At 31.7% G+C, this 18,712-nt stretch overlaps 1 protein-coding gene across 3 annotated transcripts in view; it reads right to left on the reverse strand.

The window, feature by feature from the left end:
* Positions 1–7,347: 7,347 nt before the first annotated feature.
* ktub (Tub domain-containing protein ktub) overlaps positions 7,348–18,712 on the reverse strand; it is a 148,962-nt gene continuing 137,597 nt past the window's right edge. For all 3 annotated transcript variants that reach the window (XM_043042941.3, XM_043042942.3, XM_043042943.3), the window contains 4 exons: positions 16,030–16,128; positions 14,703–14,790; positions 13,343–13,426; positions 7,348–7,525 (listed from right to left, as the gene is read on the reverse strand). In XM_043042941.3, coding sequence (XP_042898875.2) covers positions 7,392–7,525; positions 13,343–13,426; positions 14,703–14,790; positions 16,030–16,128 — 405 coding nt within the window. In that variant the 3' untranslated portion in view covers positions 7,348–7,391. The remainder of the gene's footprint in view (positions 7,526–13,342; positions 13,427–14,702; positions 14,791–16,029; positions 16,129–18,712) is intronic.

Raw genomic sequence — 18,712 nt, forward strand, 5'->3', positions numbered from 1 at the left:
CAAGCTAAACCTAATATAAGTGGTTAGGGGAATCGTTTTTGCCCAGCTAAGTCTAACATGGCTGTTAAAAATATTATTGAGGTTAAACTACGGCTTAGTTACTAAGCCTAACGTGGCATTCAAGCGTAAATTTCGGATTTAGCTAACCTAATATTGTGATTGATCATAATTTAGGCTTAAATAAGCCTAATATAGTTGTTAGGAATATGACTCAAGTTTTGTGCTGTAAGCGATTATCCACGATTTACGAATCTTTTTTGTATTCACTATTTCACTTCGGATCTGAGAGTTTTCATCATCGAAGGGTATCACCCTTCCGCCTTACATAGTGAAATATGAAGGTATTCAACTCCCGAATTAGCCTAATTGGGGCCCCTCTGCTTCACTACTTCAGCAATGATGAACCAAACTTTATATGGAGGCATTTAAATTTTTCTCCTCATTACAGAACAAGAAAATTGAACCTAAAAGAGCTATAAAGTCCCCCTCCCTCCTCGGATCGTCGGACGAAATATCGTTTTGTCCATTTTAATGATCTTCGGACAATTATTATGGTCAGTGAAAATTTTGAGTCTTCCTTATCAGTACCTGCCCATGGCCTCAACTTCTCATGATCAGATCCTCCAAGATAAGCGCTTAATTGAAGTAGAGGAAACTTTCTAGTTTAATTACTGTTGTATACATGCTCTACTGAGTATATACGATACAATCGAGTTTTGATCATAATTTTCAGACTGAACCACCCCACTTTTAACCAAACATGCGCGATTCAACTTAATTAACCACACAACATTGTAGGACCTTTTCGTATGATTCTAGTATAACAACAGGATTTCCCCCTCAGAAATACCCAAGCTTGCGTCATTAAAATGTATTTTACTTATCAATCGTGCATTATTTGATTTCATTTAACAGCAAGAGATAAGGAAAACACCTTGTTACCATTAGAGGCTAGAACCACAAACTAACTGATTGACAGTTGTAGCCTTATTTTTATCCGAATTCTCCTTTTTTTCTATTCTGAATAAAAATTCACGAAACACTTCGATTTTTCATACGATCTGCTGAATCAGCTTCTTCAATTCTCTAAGACTGGTATTTAAAGAGTTTAATAAACAGATTAATTAAAATCTAGAAGAAAAAAAAGAAAATACAGGCGAAAAAGAAATAAGTTTTTCTTGTACCGTGAGTCCTACAAGGCACGGTTCCCAGTAAAACACCGAAGTCAAGCATCACTGACTGCGGTCAGTAAGCGGGTGGGTGGCCACTTTGATCGGTCTGCCAAAGGACCGAGGGTGTGAGGTATCGGTCCTCGTTAAACTGTTCTACCGAAAAGTGCTCGACTTCCCGCTCAGATCCTCTCTGCAGAGGATTAAAATTGCTATAGCATGTCTTCAGATCATCCTCAGGTATGTTTCCCAGACAGTCGCCAATAGCCCATTGTGTACCTCTAGTGAGTCGTAAAAATAAAATACCTCAGCTTCTTCTACTGTGAGATTTTTGGATTAAGTCGATTCCAGATTTTAGTTAAGAATTTATCTATCTATAAACGAATTTCTCTACATTAAATATTAGTAACAATTGGTTTTCGCTTTTATTAGCTTGTTTAAAAATGTGTTTATTAAAATGATGATCTCTAATTAGTATACTTTAACATACATTATAAAGCATACTTTGAATACGCCCAAACACAAACTTTCGTTCAGTGAACATTCGTTTTTTCTCCCATGAATTCGGGTTTTTGACCCTAAAATATGGGAGGCAATCGCAGAGAAAAATATCCCAATATAATTAAGAGAGCAGTCTATGTATATCTTGCAATATCGTCTATGTGTATCTAAAAAATATTCATTACTTTTATAAAACTAGTTCAAATGTAATTTAACTAAAATCACTATTTTAGTGGTTATTTATTATTTATTATTATTTTTTTATTATTCATAAAAAATTATTATTAATAAATGTTATTAAAGATTAACACATTTGAATTCGATTTTTAAATTAAATGTTAATAAAAACTATAGGCACCATTTCGACATTTCTTAATCAATATAGTCTATAGTTTGATGCAGAGACACAAAATTATTCTCTTTTGTTTTTAGATTTTGGTAGATTCTTTCTTAAAATTAATCTAGAATAAAACAAAATGAAGGAACACTTTATTTTTTTCAACTAATAATAATGTCATTACTGAACACATAGATAACACGAGATAAAATTATTACACACACTGATTAAAAATATCTATAGTGAAATAAGAAGTATTTTTATATATAAAATAAAACTTATAATGAAAATTTGTGTAGTTGAGTGGTTTACAAATACGTGCATGAACTATATTTATAAACAGCATGTATAAAATTAAGTAAAATAAATTTGGTTTAACGAACTGTTATGTTTCCAATCTATGGACTCTTCTGTCATTATTACACATAATATATATTTTTAGAATTGGCAAAAATGAAACCAAAATTATATAGAAATCTGATACCTTATCAAAAACTAATATTTAATTGAGGAAAAACAAAAAACCTTATCGAAACCTGGCGAGTTACTTAGATCAATCCAAACCTATTTGATTTCAAAAAATTTTAAGTAAGTGAAAAGTGATTATTTTAAATGCTTTTAAGTTTCACCTATACTCAGATTTATTGATTCATATCCGTCTTTCTTAGTAATAATTCCTGTTTTTTTTTTCTGTTTTGTAAATTATTTTTGTATTTTTTTAGTTTAAATAATTAAATTGCCATCTTTAATGTGCTTGTAATTTCATTTTTGTCTGATATTCTAAAAATATATAAGGGATGGTGATTACATAACCAGTTTGGAAGAAGATTTATTTTATTTTTAAACAATATGTATTTATTCACACGAAATAACTTATATTTCTTACACAAACTGAAAAAATAAAGTTTTAGTTACCTAGTTATGGCCTTTCAAAGCTAAAACTAGATACCATAATCATAAAAAATGTATACATAGCTACAAAAATATTGTGTTACCTTGTTTTAGCGCGATACCCATGATACAATTTATTTAAAATTTCTATACTTAATATTTAATTTAAACAGAAGAAAAATTCGTTCAATGTAATTTAATAGAGAGTTTTTTTTTCTTAAATTGCATATTTTAAAGTTTCTTCGTATTTAATTGTCTATAAGTTTACTAGTCTAACAGTAGTATTTGTAATAAAGATCAAAACATTTTATAATAGATTGATATTAGAATTGGAATTATTTAAAAATGATGACAATTTTATTTTAAATTTTAAACATTTGCATTTTAAATTATAATTTTCCAATATTAGCCTTTTGCTCACGGTACAAGAAGTGGACCAGTATGACAGGCTTCAGCATGCTGAATGTTGTAAGCAAAAGGTAAAGATATTTCTTACTAACTCATTATATTATATTTATTTATAATTACTCCGGCTCTATTCATATTTTGATTATTGAAAAATGAATTTCTAAATGAAATGAACAAAATACTTTTTTATATTTATCTTTTTTGCTCAATTATATCCTTAATATTTCATTCGCAAAATACGCATTGGTTCGCTCTATGCTAGTAGTTAGTTTCATTCGAAAAATTTCTTTTTCTTATATATTTGGTGATTTTTGTTATTGAGTGCCATGTTCAATCAAAGGTTTTTCCCATTTGAAAATTAGTCTATACAGTTCTGTGCACTAGAAATTTATAAATTTGCAACAAACAAGAATGATTGCGTATTTTTATACATAAACAATAAAAAAAATATTATATAGGTTATCACAACCTATGTATTGACTAGATAGTTACAAGGTATATCAAAAAGTAAGGTCTAAAATATTTTAAGTAGATAATATTTTTTTTAGTGTATGTCTGTCTTTGTATATGTATGTCTTGTACAATTTTAGAATCCGTGTCAAAACTGAAGTCGAAAAAAAGAACACTGATTAAAGGTCACAAGTTAATATTTCAACAAGTTTAAAACTATGTTGTTACAATAGTAAGAGTGAGGAATGAAAAACACTTTGATTGTCTGACGAATCTGGGATTTTCAACTCCTTTTAATTTTCTTCCGCAAATCAAGCAGTTGTTTTTAGTCTCGCATTTATCAGAAATGGTTCCTTCTGCAGGTTTTCTTTCCCGCTGAAGTATTAACTCTTTTAATGTGTATACTTATATTTTACTTTATTCTTGGGAAGGATTCTAAAAATATACTTTAAAGGTGGTCTTTACCGCCATTGATTCAAAAGGACAAACGTGCTGTTCAGATAAAAAGATGGTCGAATCATAAACATCAGCAGGGTTAAAAGTAAAAGTTTCTCGAACATCTTTTGCATAAGCTTGATTTAGCTGTTTCGGATTACAATGTATTTTGCCCCTTGAAGTATTTCGGTATTTTATTGTGAAATAAAACAATTTTTTTTCTCACAAAAATGAACTTTAATCAGTTATCTTCCATTCGGTTCTCTGACATTTGCGATCTTTCTTCCTGCACTCATAGAACTTCTGATCTTCATCAGCAAAAAACTCAACCAAGAGCAAATTGTGGTCATCATTATTACTGAAATTTCTACTATTTAAAAAGGTTTGTAAACATCGAAATAAGTGATAATCCGATAGTGTAAGTTTAGAGCTATATGGCTACATGGTGATCACAATGAAATTGTGTTCCACCATGCGATAGGAGGCCTCACACATCTTTAACAATACGCACAAAAATATTGAAGATTGGTTGGGAAGTTATGTTGCATCCCCATATAGACTCAACCTTTAACCATTGGATTATCACTTATTTCGATGTTCACAAAACTTTTTAAATTGTAAAAATTTCAGTAACAAGAGTTACCTCAGATTGGTTGAATTTTTTGCTGATGAAGACTAGAAGCTCTACGAGCACAGAATCATGAATTAACCAGGAAAAGGTCATCAAACATAATGAGGATATTTAACTTATAAAAGCTTTTTTTATAGAAAAAATTGAGTTTCCTTTCACACTAAAAAAACGAAATTACTTTTGCATTAACCCAATATTACCTCCATTCCGTTACAATGGAAGATTTACAACTTTAAACCTGAAGCAAGATTTTTTTGAAAATTTTATGGAAGATTTGATACTACCACGATTCCTCTCAAGAATATTATAAAGATGCGATTTGTCAAACTTAAAAGCTTTTTATTTATTTGTCCCTCGACCATTACCTAACTATCGAAAACATACTTTTTCAAAATTAGAAACTTAATTAACCATACTTTTTGATACACCTTTACATTTGGAATATGAATCTTATACACAATGACGACATTTCTACAAATAAGAATTGAAACATACAAAAGTGATATAAATGAACTTTTAAACGAAATATATTACTATTGGAATAAAATTTCATCCGTACGAGTACTGACAAAGAGCTTTTAAGAAATTTGAATCGTTTTTTATTTCTTTCAATTTTTTCAAATTTTTTTAGATGATTAAAATCTCATGAATAAAAAATTTAAATAAATAAGAATTTATGGTGCAATTTATATCTTCAACTATCAAAAGAATTTTCTTCTTATGTATTTTAAACCTCCTAAAGTTATAATTTTATGTTTTTATTGAAATTGTGTCTCACAATAAAAAATATAAAACAAGGGAACAAACACTATTATGATGCATACTTATAGATTTGTCAGGTTTGTATTCCAAAAGTAATTTTTTTTTCGAATGAAGTTTTAACTGATAAATTACAAGCTAATTGTGAGACAATACGCCACAAAATGTTGCAAAAAATTCTCGTAACCTCAGTTAGGTAACAGTACAACAAGCCACAGCTAAATTAGTTCAATCATTTGCTATGAGATGCCGCCGCAACATTCTCTGCAAAATAATAAGTCGCAACAATATGGCCACAACAAGCTAAAAGGGTCTGATTAAATCTTCGAAATGTTTTGTTTTAAGCTAATTATTTATTAATTTTTTCTACAAAAAAGTTTGAATTTGGGAACCCAGTTTTATATATATATATATATTATATATATATATTGCACGTACAGTGGAACTCCGATTTTGACTTTTCCGTCTCGGACTAACGTTAAAAAATGCAAGAAGCGGAATAACGTAAATTAGGGGTAAAAAAAAAAATCGAAGTAATCTTTTCAAAAATTGGTACTTACGAGATGAACTATTAGAAAAAATATATCATCTTTACATGATTTTGCTTTTAGATATAATCAACAATATCCCTTTCAACTTACTATTTATTGTTTACAAATTTACTTTATGGTTTACATTCACAAATGTTAGAGTTTTTATACTTTCAAACTCTGATCAGTTGTAGGCATATCCTCCTATATTTTTTGTTCATCCTCATAGTTTCCATCGCTATCATCGAGAGCAGGCACATAAAGTAATAAAATGTTTGCTGCAGTCGTCATCGACTTCAGAAAATCTTCACATATGCAATTTTATTTCGAAAGGCCAATGTTCCCATTGGATAACGAAAAGAGTATAACCCCAAGCTGCTTTCTTTAACACATTTGCAATGCATTTTAGTCGACTTTCTCCCACACTGTAGAAAGCAAATTCAAAGCTTACAGAACATTAATTGTTGCTTTAAAAGCATTTTTCAGGTCACAGGAATCAAGAAAAAAAAATTACTACCTAATAAGTTGTTAAGAGTAACAATTTTGAATAGGATGTTCTTTAAATGATTGGATAAATTCAAGACTCAAAGGTTAAAGCTTGCTGGAAAAAATTCCACTAGCTCCCATACTACCTTTGACCCCTCTTAAAGTGGGCTATTGACTTGCCCATACCATCACCCTTCTGATTTTAATTCAAAGGGGAAATCCCCTCTCACAAGAACAGTAAGACAGAATAGAAAGAATGCCAGGAAAGCTACAAACAGGCCAATAAACAAGTCTCTTTAAAAAACATAAAAAAAGTTTGTACGAGCTTTGTAGAGAAATACTTTGTAGAGAAAATTATTTTGGTCTGGTAAAAAAAAACTATGTAGCCGAATTTTCTTAAAAAGTGTAACGTAAAATCCGGGATATTTAAACATTATCGGTTTAGGCAATTTTTATTGACCAGCAGAAAATGACGGAGGAAGCGGAATAACGTACAAAACAGACAACGCAAAACCGGGGTTCCACTGTACAAGTATATATATATTTCTTGGACACAATTCACAAGTCTAGAAAGAATACTATAATATAAAACATCAATAAATCCACATTGATATGGCCACAAAATGTTATACCGATCTTATAAATTCTGTTGCAACATTAATATATACAGCTATAACATATATACAGCTATGAACAATACACGAAAGACATACGGTATCACAGATACCAATCGATGTAAGTTTTTTTTCCCTTCTTTTTTTTAAACACAAGTTAATTTTTGTTCACTCCTTTTCTTACTCGCAAGCTAGTTTACTGTCCAAACTTGATAACGCAATTGCAAATGCTTGAATGGCGCACATTGGATAACCATAATCCATGGTAAACACATCTTCAGACACTCTTCCAAATTGCATCACAATATAATCAGCTAAATTTAGAAACATAAAAAAATCAAATAAAAAGACTTCTTATAATTATTGCTTGTAATTACATAACAAAAAGAGTAAGTCTTAAAATTTCAATGCAATTGATGATCAAGGATGTAGAATGGTTTAGGTCCATCCTTCGCAAAAATTACAATAAGATCAATGACAATCCGTTGCATTTTGAAGATTACTAAGTTATGAAAAATCAATAACGCAATAAATCGATTCTCCTTGAGAGTTATTACACACTGAAGATAGGCCGCACTGAAGAAAAACTGTTCCTGTCCGATTTTTTTCCTTTCCTAATCTACTTTAATGAATATAAACCTTGATCTTAAACTATCGCTCATGTAGATCATCACATCAGAGATGCTCCGGACAGCGGATATATATTTTCGAGTCCTTCAATGCATAGTAAATTCAATTTATAGGGTTTTTATTCCCCACTATTTCTAACTATTTCAAAGACTTATCTGTTACAGTTATACTGTATTATGCCTATTTTAAAGTAAGCGGAATTAACTGAAAATATACAAATTTTACTTGGTAGTTTTCTACCATTTGTTAAACTATTTTGTTGAATTCGGAGCAGTTGACACCTCTGAAACACTGTTGGACTATATAAAACAATATTACATTTTTTAAAGTGCCTGAAATTTTATAAAATGTTGATTGTATGAAGCGATTTCATAGCTAATCTTGGATGAACTTTTTGAGGAAGATTTGGAGCATTTTTTTAAAAAATGTTTTTTTTTTATATGTTTGTATGCCTTAACAAAACTATGTAAAAATATAGTTGATATATTTGTTTTAATTTTTAATTGCAATGAAAAATAATAAGAAAGGTAAGAAATCAGGCTGAAATAATTTTTTGGAAAGTTTTAAGGCGTAAAAATATTTTATTATTTCAGTCAAATGTATTTTGCTTAGTGACCAAAATATGAAACAGCTCTTTATTATAATATTCTGTAATACTTAATAAAAATTCCAAAATTTAAACTGTATCATTTACACAAAAATTAAATACATCTACAGTTATTTAAGTGTAATCGATTTTTTAAAAAATATTTTATCGCATTTATGAGTTTTTTTTTTTAAAGCTACATATTTTTAATTAAAAACCGCATTATCTGAGATTGTTAATGTTCTCAAAAATGTTAAGCTGGTCTTTCAAACATAAAGACAATTTTTTGAAAGAGAAGCTAAGAATTTTATCTTTAATAACAACCTATGACAAATCATCATCATTAACGTGGTTAGGTGCTGACTATGATGCTTTGCGGATTATTGCTTTTTTGGTGACTATATTGAACCTGTCACAACATCTGCGGATAAATAATTAATAATAATAGATTGAGTTTGATGCCGAGAAGGCTGAGGACACAAGAGCGCACAATTCCTTGATCCCATACCTATTTCTCATTATTCCATATAAACATTGTAAATACCATATGTTGGTCATGTCACCACTTGTTTAGAACAATAATAAATAGTGATCTAATTAGATGCTTTCTGTAGTTAATTACACACTATTACCACTCCTCAAATTTGTGTGTTCATAAGAAGCATACAACATTCATCATTGCCGTGACAACCCGGGGAGGGCTCTGGCTTTCTAGGGAACATTTCTTAATTTCATTCGCTTTATTGCCGGGTTTTGCCAGATTTTTGTTTCAAAATCTATGCTGATGGTAAGTTTTGGTCGTCCTCCAAATCTGCTACAAACTGGTTTGTGTTTTATCTGTTGAGTGCTTAACTCTATAAAGAACCATTTTTCTTGTAATGTTGTGTTAAAATAATTCTCAGACTGAAATGCACTTATAAAACAAAATTCATTTAGTTTATTGACCAAAATTAATTTGATTTTCAGTCAAGTTTTGATAGGAAGGTGGGATTTTCAAAATTTACCTACTTTAAAGAATTGGGCAAAAACATGAACTTTTTTGCTTATAAATAAGCAAATTTATAAATTCTGTGTTTAAAACTACACAGAGACTCGATGAGAAATGACCTTTTAAACAAACATATGAGAAAATGGCTCCCCGATTTTGGCCTCTCTTCTTGACCTCTCACTAATCTTTTCTGTTATCCGCATTTACGTAGACGAAGCCCTTCATTAGTATTTTTCGTATTTATTTCGAAAGTTACCAGCAGATGGCAGCACAAATCAGTGGGAAAACAGCTTCCTGTCGACATTTAAAGATTAGCGAAGTTGGTGCGAAATACACTTCTCACCACATAATAAATGGTTAAGAACTGCTCAACCGTACTGAATTCATTAAAATTTTGAATATTGTTACTTAAATTTGCAAGGGATAGCTTTTTATTTTGACTCACTAGGTGCATATGCATTAAACCACATTACATTGGAAAAGGAATTGTTCCTTCAAGCAGGAACTTCTTTTGCCTGATATTTATAAAGGAAAAGTCTTTAGAACAAATATAAATAGAGTATAAGTCTTAAAAATATATACTACATTAAAATTGGAAATTTAATAAAAGATATTAAATTAATCGTTCAGAACTTGTTGGCTGGTCAAGTCATTTGATATGCCTTTGGACAGTCATTCCTTGCTATTAGACAGTTTTCTAATCTTATAATTAGACAGCGGATAATATGAATTGCATACGTGCATATGCAATTGCATATTTTAGCACTTTTTGCCATTTGTGCATATAAATGCATAAAAAGGTATATTTGCTCTTATAAATGCATATTTTCAGCATTTTATGGCTTTTCCCTCCTAAAACCATATCACTATTCTTTTTATGTTAGCATAAGGAACGCTTTAAATTTTGTTTTGTTGTTCTTTATCACCTGAAAGGGTCAGCTGGATTGATGTTGCTGGGGGTGATTGCAATCACGTGAAAAAGATGTAGAAATGAGGTGTGTGTCGGTAAAGGGGGAACAAAGGGCCCACCCAAACAGATATTCGTCATAGAAACCTCAGAAAGGGATGGTCAGATATTCTATGAAGGGATGTCTTTTCCTGGAATAAATAATTGTCAATCTGTGTGGGAAAAATAGGGCTTCTGTGGTCGGTAGAAAATGACCTCCCTTTCCTGTGATTGATTAGTTAAAAGGTGGAGTGAATACATTTTCGGAGAGAGCTGCTATTCTAACATATTTCAATAGTCCATCCGATAGATAGATAGTTTCGGCATCCATCAGTTGAATATGTAGTTAGTGAAGCTTCGAACGTGATTTTTGACAACTGAATTTTATAATATGCCAAAAATTAAGTCGACTAAATCAAATTTAATGAAGACATGGATTTCGTGGATATGGGAAGGACTTTACGACCGATGGGAAAATAGTATTTTGTGCGATTTGTCAAAAACACATTTTCTGTGAAAAAAAAACCCAAATCGATCAACATATAAAGACTAATGCTCACTCCGCGAAGAAAAAGCAGAATACAAAAGCATTTGTTCAAAGTTTATTAACTATTCCCGTTCAAGCAGCTAAAAAGAAAAGTGATTTTTCTAGTGATTTATGCAAAGCCTTAGTAAGCAGCAATATTCCTTTAAAAATGTTAAATAATCCAAACTTAAGACAGTTTTTAAAATAATATTGCACCAATCAGATCATTCCCGATGAATCGACTTTAAGAAAGAACTACCTTCAACCGATATATAACGAAGTACTGGATGATATTCGACGAGATATTGGAGATGGCCCTATATGGATTGAAGTCAATGAGACGACAGATAAGTGCGGTCGCTATACTGCTCATTTTATTTCATGAAAAATGGATAATATTCCTACTCGACCACATCTTCTAGCAAGCAAAGCCCTTGAAAAAGTCAATCATTCAACCATACCAAGGTTTGTCAATGATTCTATCAGATTATTATGGCCTGATAGAGATGGTTCTGAAGATGTTTTGATTTTTGTCAGTGATGCCGCTCCGTATATGGTCAAATCTGCAGCAGCACTGGAAATTTTTCATCCCAGAATGCTTCCTATTACATGTTTGGCTCATGCTGTTCACAGACTGGCTGAGACTGTTCGAGAAGCATTCTCTTCTGTGAATGATTTAATTTCTGGTATCAAGAAAGTTTTTCTCACGGCACCTGTGCGCATAAAATTGTATAAAGAAATGTATCCTGATTTGCCCTTACCTCCACAGCCTGTGATAACTAGGTGGGGTACATGGATTGAAGCTGCACGTTTTTACGCTAATAATTTTGATGCAATAAAGTCAGTTGTAGATGCAATTGACAGTTCCTGTGCTTCTTCAGTTTATGTCACAAAAAAATTACTACAGGATATCTCTTTGCAGAAGGACTTAGCTATAATTGGCACTCACTTTTCTTTCTTAAGTGGAGCAATAACAAAGCTCGAAACACGAGGTCTTCCCCTGGCTGAGGCCCTATCCGAAATTGAAAAAATTCAACAATGCATCAATGCTCTTCCAGACTCAGTTGGGAAGAAAGTAAAAGAAAAATGGTGTTTCGCTCAAAACAAAAATTCGGGTTTCGCAGCAGTGAAGAAGATAAATGATTTTCTTAATGGAAACGGAACTGAACTTCCAGAGAAAGTAAAACCAATGAGTACGAAATTGTACAAGTTTTGTCCAATAACATCGGTTGACGTGGAGAGGTCATTTTCTGCTTTCAAAATGATCTTTGATTACCGACGGCATCAATTCACCCTTGAAAATTTGGAAAAACACTTAGTTGTGTATTGCAACAAAAATTATTCAGTTTAATAAAATCTTTCCGGAAAATGCGATGATTTTTCTTCTCTCATTTATCATACTTCAGTTTTAGGCTTTTTCCTCAGAAATGTGTAGAATCCAGTAAGAAATATTTTGATTTCCTTTTAACAAAAAAATGTTTTAGCTGTGTTTGTTGGAAAAAGTAAGTAGTAATATTTAAATAAGTTGAACTTTTAATTTCTATTTTAAATGCATATTTCTAGTTTTAAGAGCATATATTCAAGTTTTTTAGTGCATATTTGCATGCATATTTTGTCCGTTTTTTAGTGCATATAATCCGCTGTCTACTTATAATTAAAAAAAAGCATTAAATAAACTCAATAAACAATGTTTGGGATTGAGAATGTTCTGAAAATACTGCACCCAAATCAAAAGTGCATGATATAATTTTGTTTTAATGGATACATTTGAATCACCGAAATAGTCTTATTTGAGCTCAGATTTCTCTCAAAATCAGTATAAATCAGTATATCGAATTTGAGAAATTTTGTTTAAAAAAATTTAGTTTAGAAAAACCTGCTTCTTTGGAAAAGAACCCAAACAGTTGTATTATTGAACCGTAGCTATATAAATCCTCAGTGATCGTTTTATTCTGAACACAGCTCAAAATGAGAGTTTAGAAGAATGGGAAAAAAGAGACTGATTTTAGAAAATTTACTAAGTGATTTAGGAAAATGGACAACATTACATTATGAATCTTCAATGATCTATTAGTTTTTTCTTAAGAAAAAAAATTTTTTTTTTTCATAGAAGTTAAAAATGAGGAATCAAACCAGAAAATTTTCAAATAGTTATATCCATTTTTGAAACACGCATTATGAGCTGTGTCCATTTTCTTTAACACTGATTCTGAGTTGTGTCCATTTTCTATAAAAACGATTTTAACTATGTCCAGAATAAAAAGCTCACCGACGAAATACTGATTATAAAATGTTTGTGCAATCATATTTTCTTTTGTGTCTAAACGTACAGATAGCAGTTGAATTTTAACACTTCCACCAGTTCTTATGAAATCGAAAATAAAAATTTTAAATTTAAGAGCACTGTAACCACATATATTAATATAGGGAAGAACAAAACGAGAGTCATACTTACGATCATTAATGTGAACTATTTGAAAGTTCTTGACTGAAGCTTGAGTTACCCTTCCGTGAAAGTTCAAAACATAAGATTGCGTTTCTGGAAAATAATTTTGTTTTTGTAAGCAATGGTTCACTTTCAAAACAATCAAAATAATTTTAAAAATATGTTTTTCGAACTGAAAATATTAATTTGCATTGTTCTAAAAATATTAATTTGTCACGTTCGAAGCTTTTCATTCCACGTATTTTATAAACCTGTATGTCACATGCACTAGATGGTTCTTTACGGAGTCGAGGATCGATTGATATTTTCTACCACTGCTAAAATTTAATATAAAAGAATAGTTAAACATAATTTTTATTAAAAAATGTCAGGTGATTTTCTTTGCATTTCTATAAAGGCGGATTGTGCGTATTAATTGGTAAAGAGTTTGCCTTGTAAATTGTACGTTTCTTCAATTAACTTAGGTCTTCGGATAATTGCCACGAATGTTTTGCAGACCGTCACCAATAGCCAATTGTGCAGCTCTAGTACAACGTAAATAAAATACCTACCTAACTTCATTGACTTAGGGACGCGAAATAATGAACTTTTCTGTTACAGTTCAACTTTTATTAAGCAATTTTAATTAATTTGTATCTGGGGCAAAACGAATGGGTTAGCGACCTATGAGTACGGAACTTTAGTCTGTAAGCTAACCCGGCTACACCGGGGCTTAGTCTTAGTCTACACCGGGGCTTAGTCCACCTTAGTCTGTAAGCTAAACCGGTGTTCGGAACACTTTAGAAGATTCTCTTGTAATTAGCCTACTCGTATGTCTAGTGGCTCAGTAGAAAATTCTGAACACCAGTGAAGCTTACAGAGAAATTTTAGAATTTCAGTCATTGATTGAATAAATATTTATATTGTAAGAGTCAGTAATTAAGTAGCATTTATTACTTGTACTATGCAGTGTTCTATCAGTTCAGCGAAATAATTTTAATAAGAAACATAATAGAAGTAGTGGTAATGTTTAAAAATGAACAACTCTGATCAAAAGGAGAAAGCAAGGCTTTACAAATAAATTCACTAAAGAAATCAGAAGAAAACAAAATTATTAAAAGGATAAAGCCTCAATTTATGATGTTGAAATAATCTGCTATTTCAAAGGCTAAAATTAACCTGCAGAGCACGCTGCCGTAGCTGAGCGTTTTTGCTACTTGGTGGTGTGCATTCCTATGATATTTCAAAATAACATTTTTAATACTAACTCTATACTACATAAACATTAGACAGTAGTCAAATGCTTAAATTTAACAATAATTAATTTACAACTTATTTGCTATTTATTATACCATTATTTCAGACTACAAGTTATGACAAATCAACTTACCATCATTCCAAACTGGTGTTTTATTGTGCAATTCCAACAAATTTTCCATATTTTTAGCTTTCCATTTTTCTAATATGCCTTCTCCCTCCTAAATGTGAATACAAAATTTTGAATAAAATTATATTAATTGTACATTTTAAAAGCGCAAACCTATTTTACACTATAGCTACTTATTGATCTAATGAATTGGATTTTGTATCTTGATATTAAGTAGAACAAAAGTATCTTTGGGAGGAATATCATTCTGCACTTGAAAAGAATTAAACTATTTAACACTCGAAGACGGTTACTTTTGATTGAAAATTTCATGTTTTGCAAATTTATCCTACTTTAGGGTTTAAAATATTTAAAATATAAAATATTTTGTAAAGTGATAGCTTTTTTTCTTAAAAAATAAAATTAAAATATCTTAGTTTTAAAAAATTTTAAAAAAATCAGAAAAAATATATATTTACGTTATTTTGCATCACTTCAAAGTGTTATTCTAAATCTGTGGTCTATCTAAATCTAACTAACTAAACTAACTCAGTGGCGCGACAGCCCATTAAGAGAGCCAAGGCCGACTGTGCCCATCTCAGTTTTCTTGACCTTGGGCTCTGGGGTGCAAGAGCATATGTTCCGGTCAGGTGGTCAGCCGAACGCCGAACCCCCAGTGTTAGTTCTCAAGCATGCTTGGTCTATCTAAATCTATTAACTTTTATTTCAACCGGAAAAATTCATAATTTTTGGAATACTTTGTAAAACTATTTGAATAATGTTAAAATATTATTTTTTCAAGCAAACGATACTTTTCATATACCAAATTTTATTTTTCTTTTGCGCATAATTCCTGTTTCCGCATGTAGACGACTTTTAACTTTCAAACTTCACTTAATCAGTCTAGACCGGACAGTAATTTACGATACAAAATAGAACAAAACGCAAATTGTTTGAAATAGTACCTTTAAACCTTATATAATTATAGTACCTAAAGTACTTAATTATATAATTATAGTACCTAATTATATAATTATAGTATAGTACCTTAAATATATAATTATAGTATAGTACCTTAATTATATAATTATAGTACTTGTAGTACCTAAAATTATAGTACCTAAACGACCGATCATTAAACTTAATGTTATTCAAAGAGTAAAGATTTTATTTTGTACTTGGAAACTATCTTAAATCAATTAAAACTATTTAAAAATAATGATAGAACATTTAATCAGAAAAAAATTTAGTTCATATTGAAGCGAACTTTTTGAATGGAATCATGTCTTTAAAAATACACTTTGTATTCTTTACAAAAAAAAGAAAAAGAAAGAGTTTATCTGATTCATACCACACTTGATTTCATTTCAATTCTTTTATTTTCATTGTTCAATGCTGGGAGTATGACAGACATTTTTCTTGGACCCTTGAATCCCAACACATTAGTTTCCTGAAAAGAAACAAATTTATTATTCTCACAAAACGAGGTAAAGAAAAAATATTGTTTCTTTATTATAAAAGAGTTTGTTGTTAAATATGGATTAACTGCAAAAAGATAACTATAAGAAAAATAACTATAAAATCATTAAATCCCTTCCTCTAATTAAGAATTAGATTTCTAACGTTCCAAATTCGATATCAATTTTCTCAACGCCACACCAATAAGTAGAGAAATTGGGATTCAAAATTTTGGTGTATATTTTTATTGATGTTTCATATCTAATTATTATGTTCCCACCTTAAGTGGTGTATTCAAGATAAATATAAGCATGAAAACTAAGTTTTAAAGGAAAATAATTTTTCAACCCCTAATGGTCACATAATTTTGAAGAAAACGGTCGTAAGAGTGTCTTTATTTTTATTCAAGAAAATTATATGAATCTAAGTGTATGTACAATATGGAATTGTCAAGGGTACGAGAAATAGAGAACGAATGTTCACCCCGTAATTTTAACGGGAACGAGACGAATGAAGTGAGCATACTTTGAGTTTAAGTTAAAAGAGATGCATACTGTTTTTTTCTTTTGTTGTTGTTGTTTTTTTAACACTCTGATAAACTAAGTTTACAAATCAAAATTAAATTTCAATGAGAATTTAAAAAAATTAACGCCAATAGCTGGTTTGGTTATATCTTGGTATTCTTTCAAATCCTTCCGTTTTTCTTTCTTTCTTTATTTATTATTTTGGTTATAGATCAGATCACTAGTTGGAATAGAAATAACGATGCAGTTGAGGTAAATAAAAAAGCATAATCTAGTTTCATTTTTGTAACTTTTGAAGGTTCAAGACACTTTGTAGGGTTTTTTGGCTTCGAATATCAAATCGATATAACTTTTAATGGGACTTGCACTAACATACATATTAAATAAATATAAAATCAATAATCCCAAGAAACTGAGGCGGTAAAATATACCTCGACTAAAAACTTCATTCCTTTCAAATATATATATATATATATATATATATATATATATATATATATATATATATATATATATATATATATATATATATATATATATATATATATATATATATATATATATATATATATATATATATATATATATATATATTTCTGTCAAACCATACGTCACACCCGTTTATAGGGCGGACCCATTCATTCATCCACAGATCGTAATTTTGACCTGAATCAGAGAACGATTGATCTCCAATCCAGTACCCCCAGAGGAATTGATTTGTTATGGGAACATGGAGGACTTTTGCGACTCGACAGATTTAACGTGCATCAGTCACTTTACCACTTCGGCCGACGGGGTTCAAACCTATATATATAAACTGCTGTTTGTAGAAAATGCAACACCATGAAGGAATCATCAGAATCAAATGAAATTCGCAGCAAATGTCAATTATAGGATATTATGCAAATTAATAAAGTTTCAGAGCCATCGCGCGTGCGTGGCGCGCGCAGCGCCCTCTGAATTGATGCTGAAAGCGTATAAATAAAGTGCTGTAGCGGGACGTTGAAAATAGTCTATGATTATTTGTTAGTGGCAAACGTTTAGTGAGACCTGAGTATGCCTCCACGACGGAAGAATAAGAAATTCAAGCAACTTACGGAGTTTGAACGAGGGAGGATAATCGGCCTTCGAGAAGGAGGATTTTCCTATCGCGCAATAGCAGCTCGTATGCAGCGGAACAGTTCCACAGTGATGCGAGTTTGGAAGCAGTGGACCGACGAGCACCGAACAACTCGAAAAACAGGCACTGGACGACAGAAGGTGACGTCAGAGCGCGATGATCGACACCTGCTCCGCATGGCGGTGAATGATCGCACAGCTTCCTCCAGGCAGCTGGCAGCACATTGGTCTACTGCTACAGGTGTACAATTGTCGGCTTCGTCAATTCGTCGTCGTCTGCTGCGCCGTGGATTGCGTGCAAGGGTGCCATTATACAGGATTCCCCTCACGGCGGATCATTGACGGCTGCGTCGGCAGTGGGCTCTTGAGCACAGAGACTGGCGAGCTGATTGGCACCAAGTTGTCTTTTCAGATGAATCACGCTTCAATTTGTGGACCCATGATGGCCGTGTTCGTGTTAGACGTTATGCCGGTCAACGCTGCCTTCCTGAGTGTATTATTGAACGACATAGTGGTCGAACACCCGGAGTTATGGTCTGGGGTGCGATTTCGTATCATGGACGATCCAATTTGATACGAATTGAGGGTAATCTCAATAGCAACAGATACGTCCGTGAAGTGCTACAGCCCGAAGTCGTTCCTTTCCTTCAAGGCATCCCTGGAGCTATCTTTCAGCAGGATAATGCACGCCCACATGTTGCGCGGACTGTTAGAGACTTCTGTTCAGCACAACGCATGCAACTTCTTCCTTGGCCTGCTTATTCGCCGGATATGTCGCCTATTGAGCACGTGTGGGATATGGTTGGTCGGCGTCTCACTCGTGATCCGCGTCCTGCAGTTTCCAAAGACGAACTTTGGTTGCGCATACAAGCGATATGGAATTCTCTTCCTCAAGCAGATATTCAACATCTGTTTGACTCCATGCCACGTCGT

This window comes from Parasteatoda tepidariorum, chromosome 11 (genome assembly GCF_982258835.1).
Source record: "Parasteatoda tepidariorum strain Cologne lab strain chromosome 11, Ptep-v5.0, whole genome shotgun sequence".
Taxonomy (NCBI): Eukaryota; Metazoa; Arthropoda; class Arachnida; order Araneae; family Theridiidae; genus Parasteatoda; species Parasteatoda tepidariorum.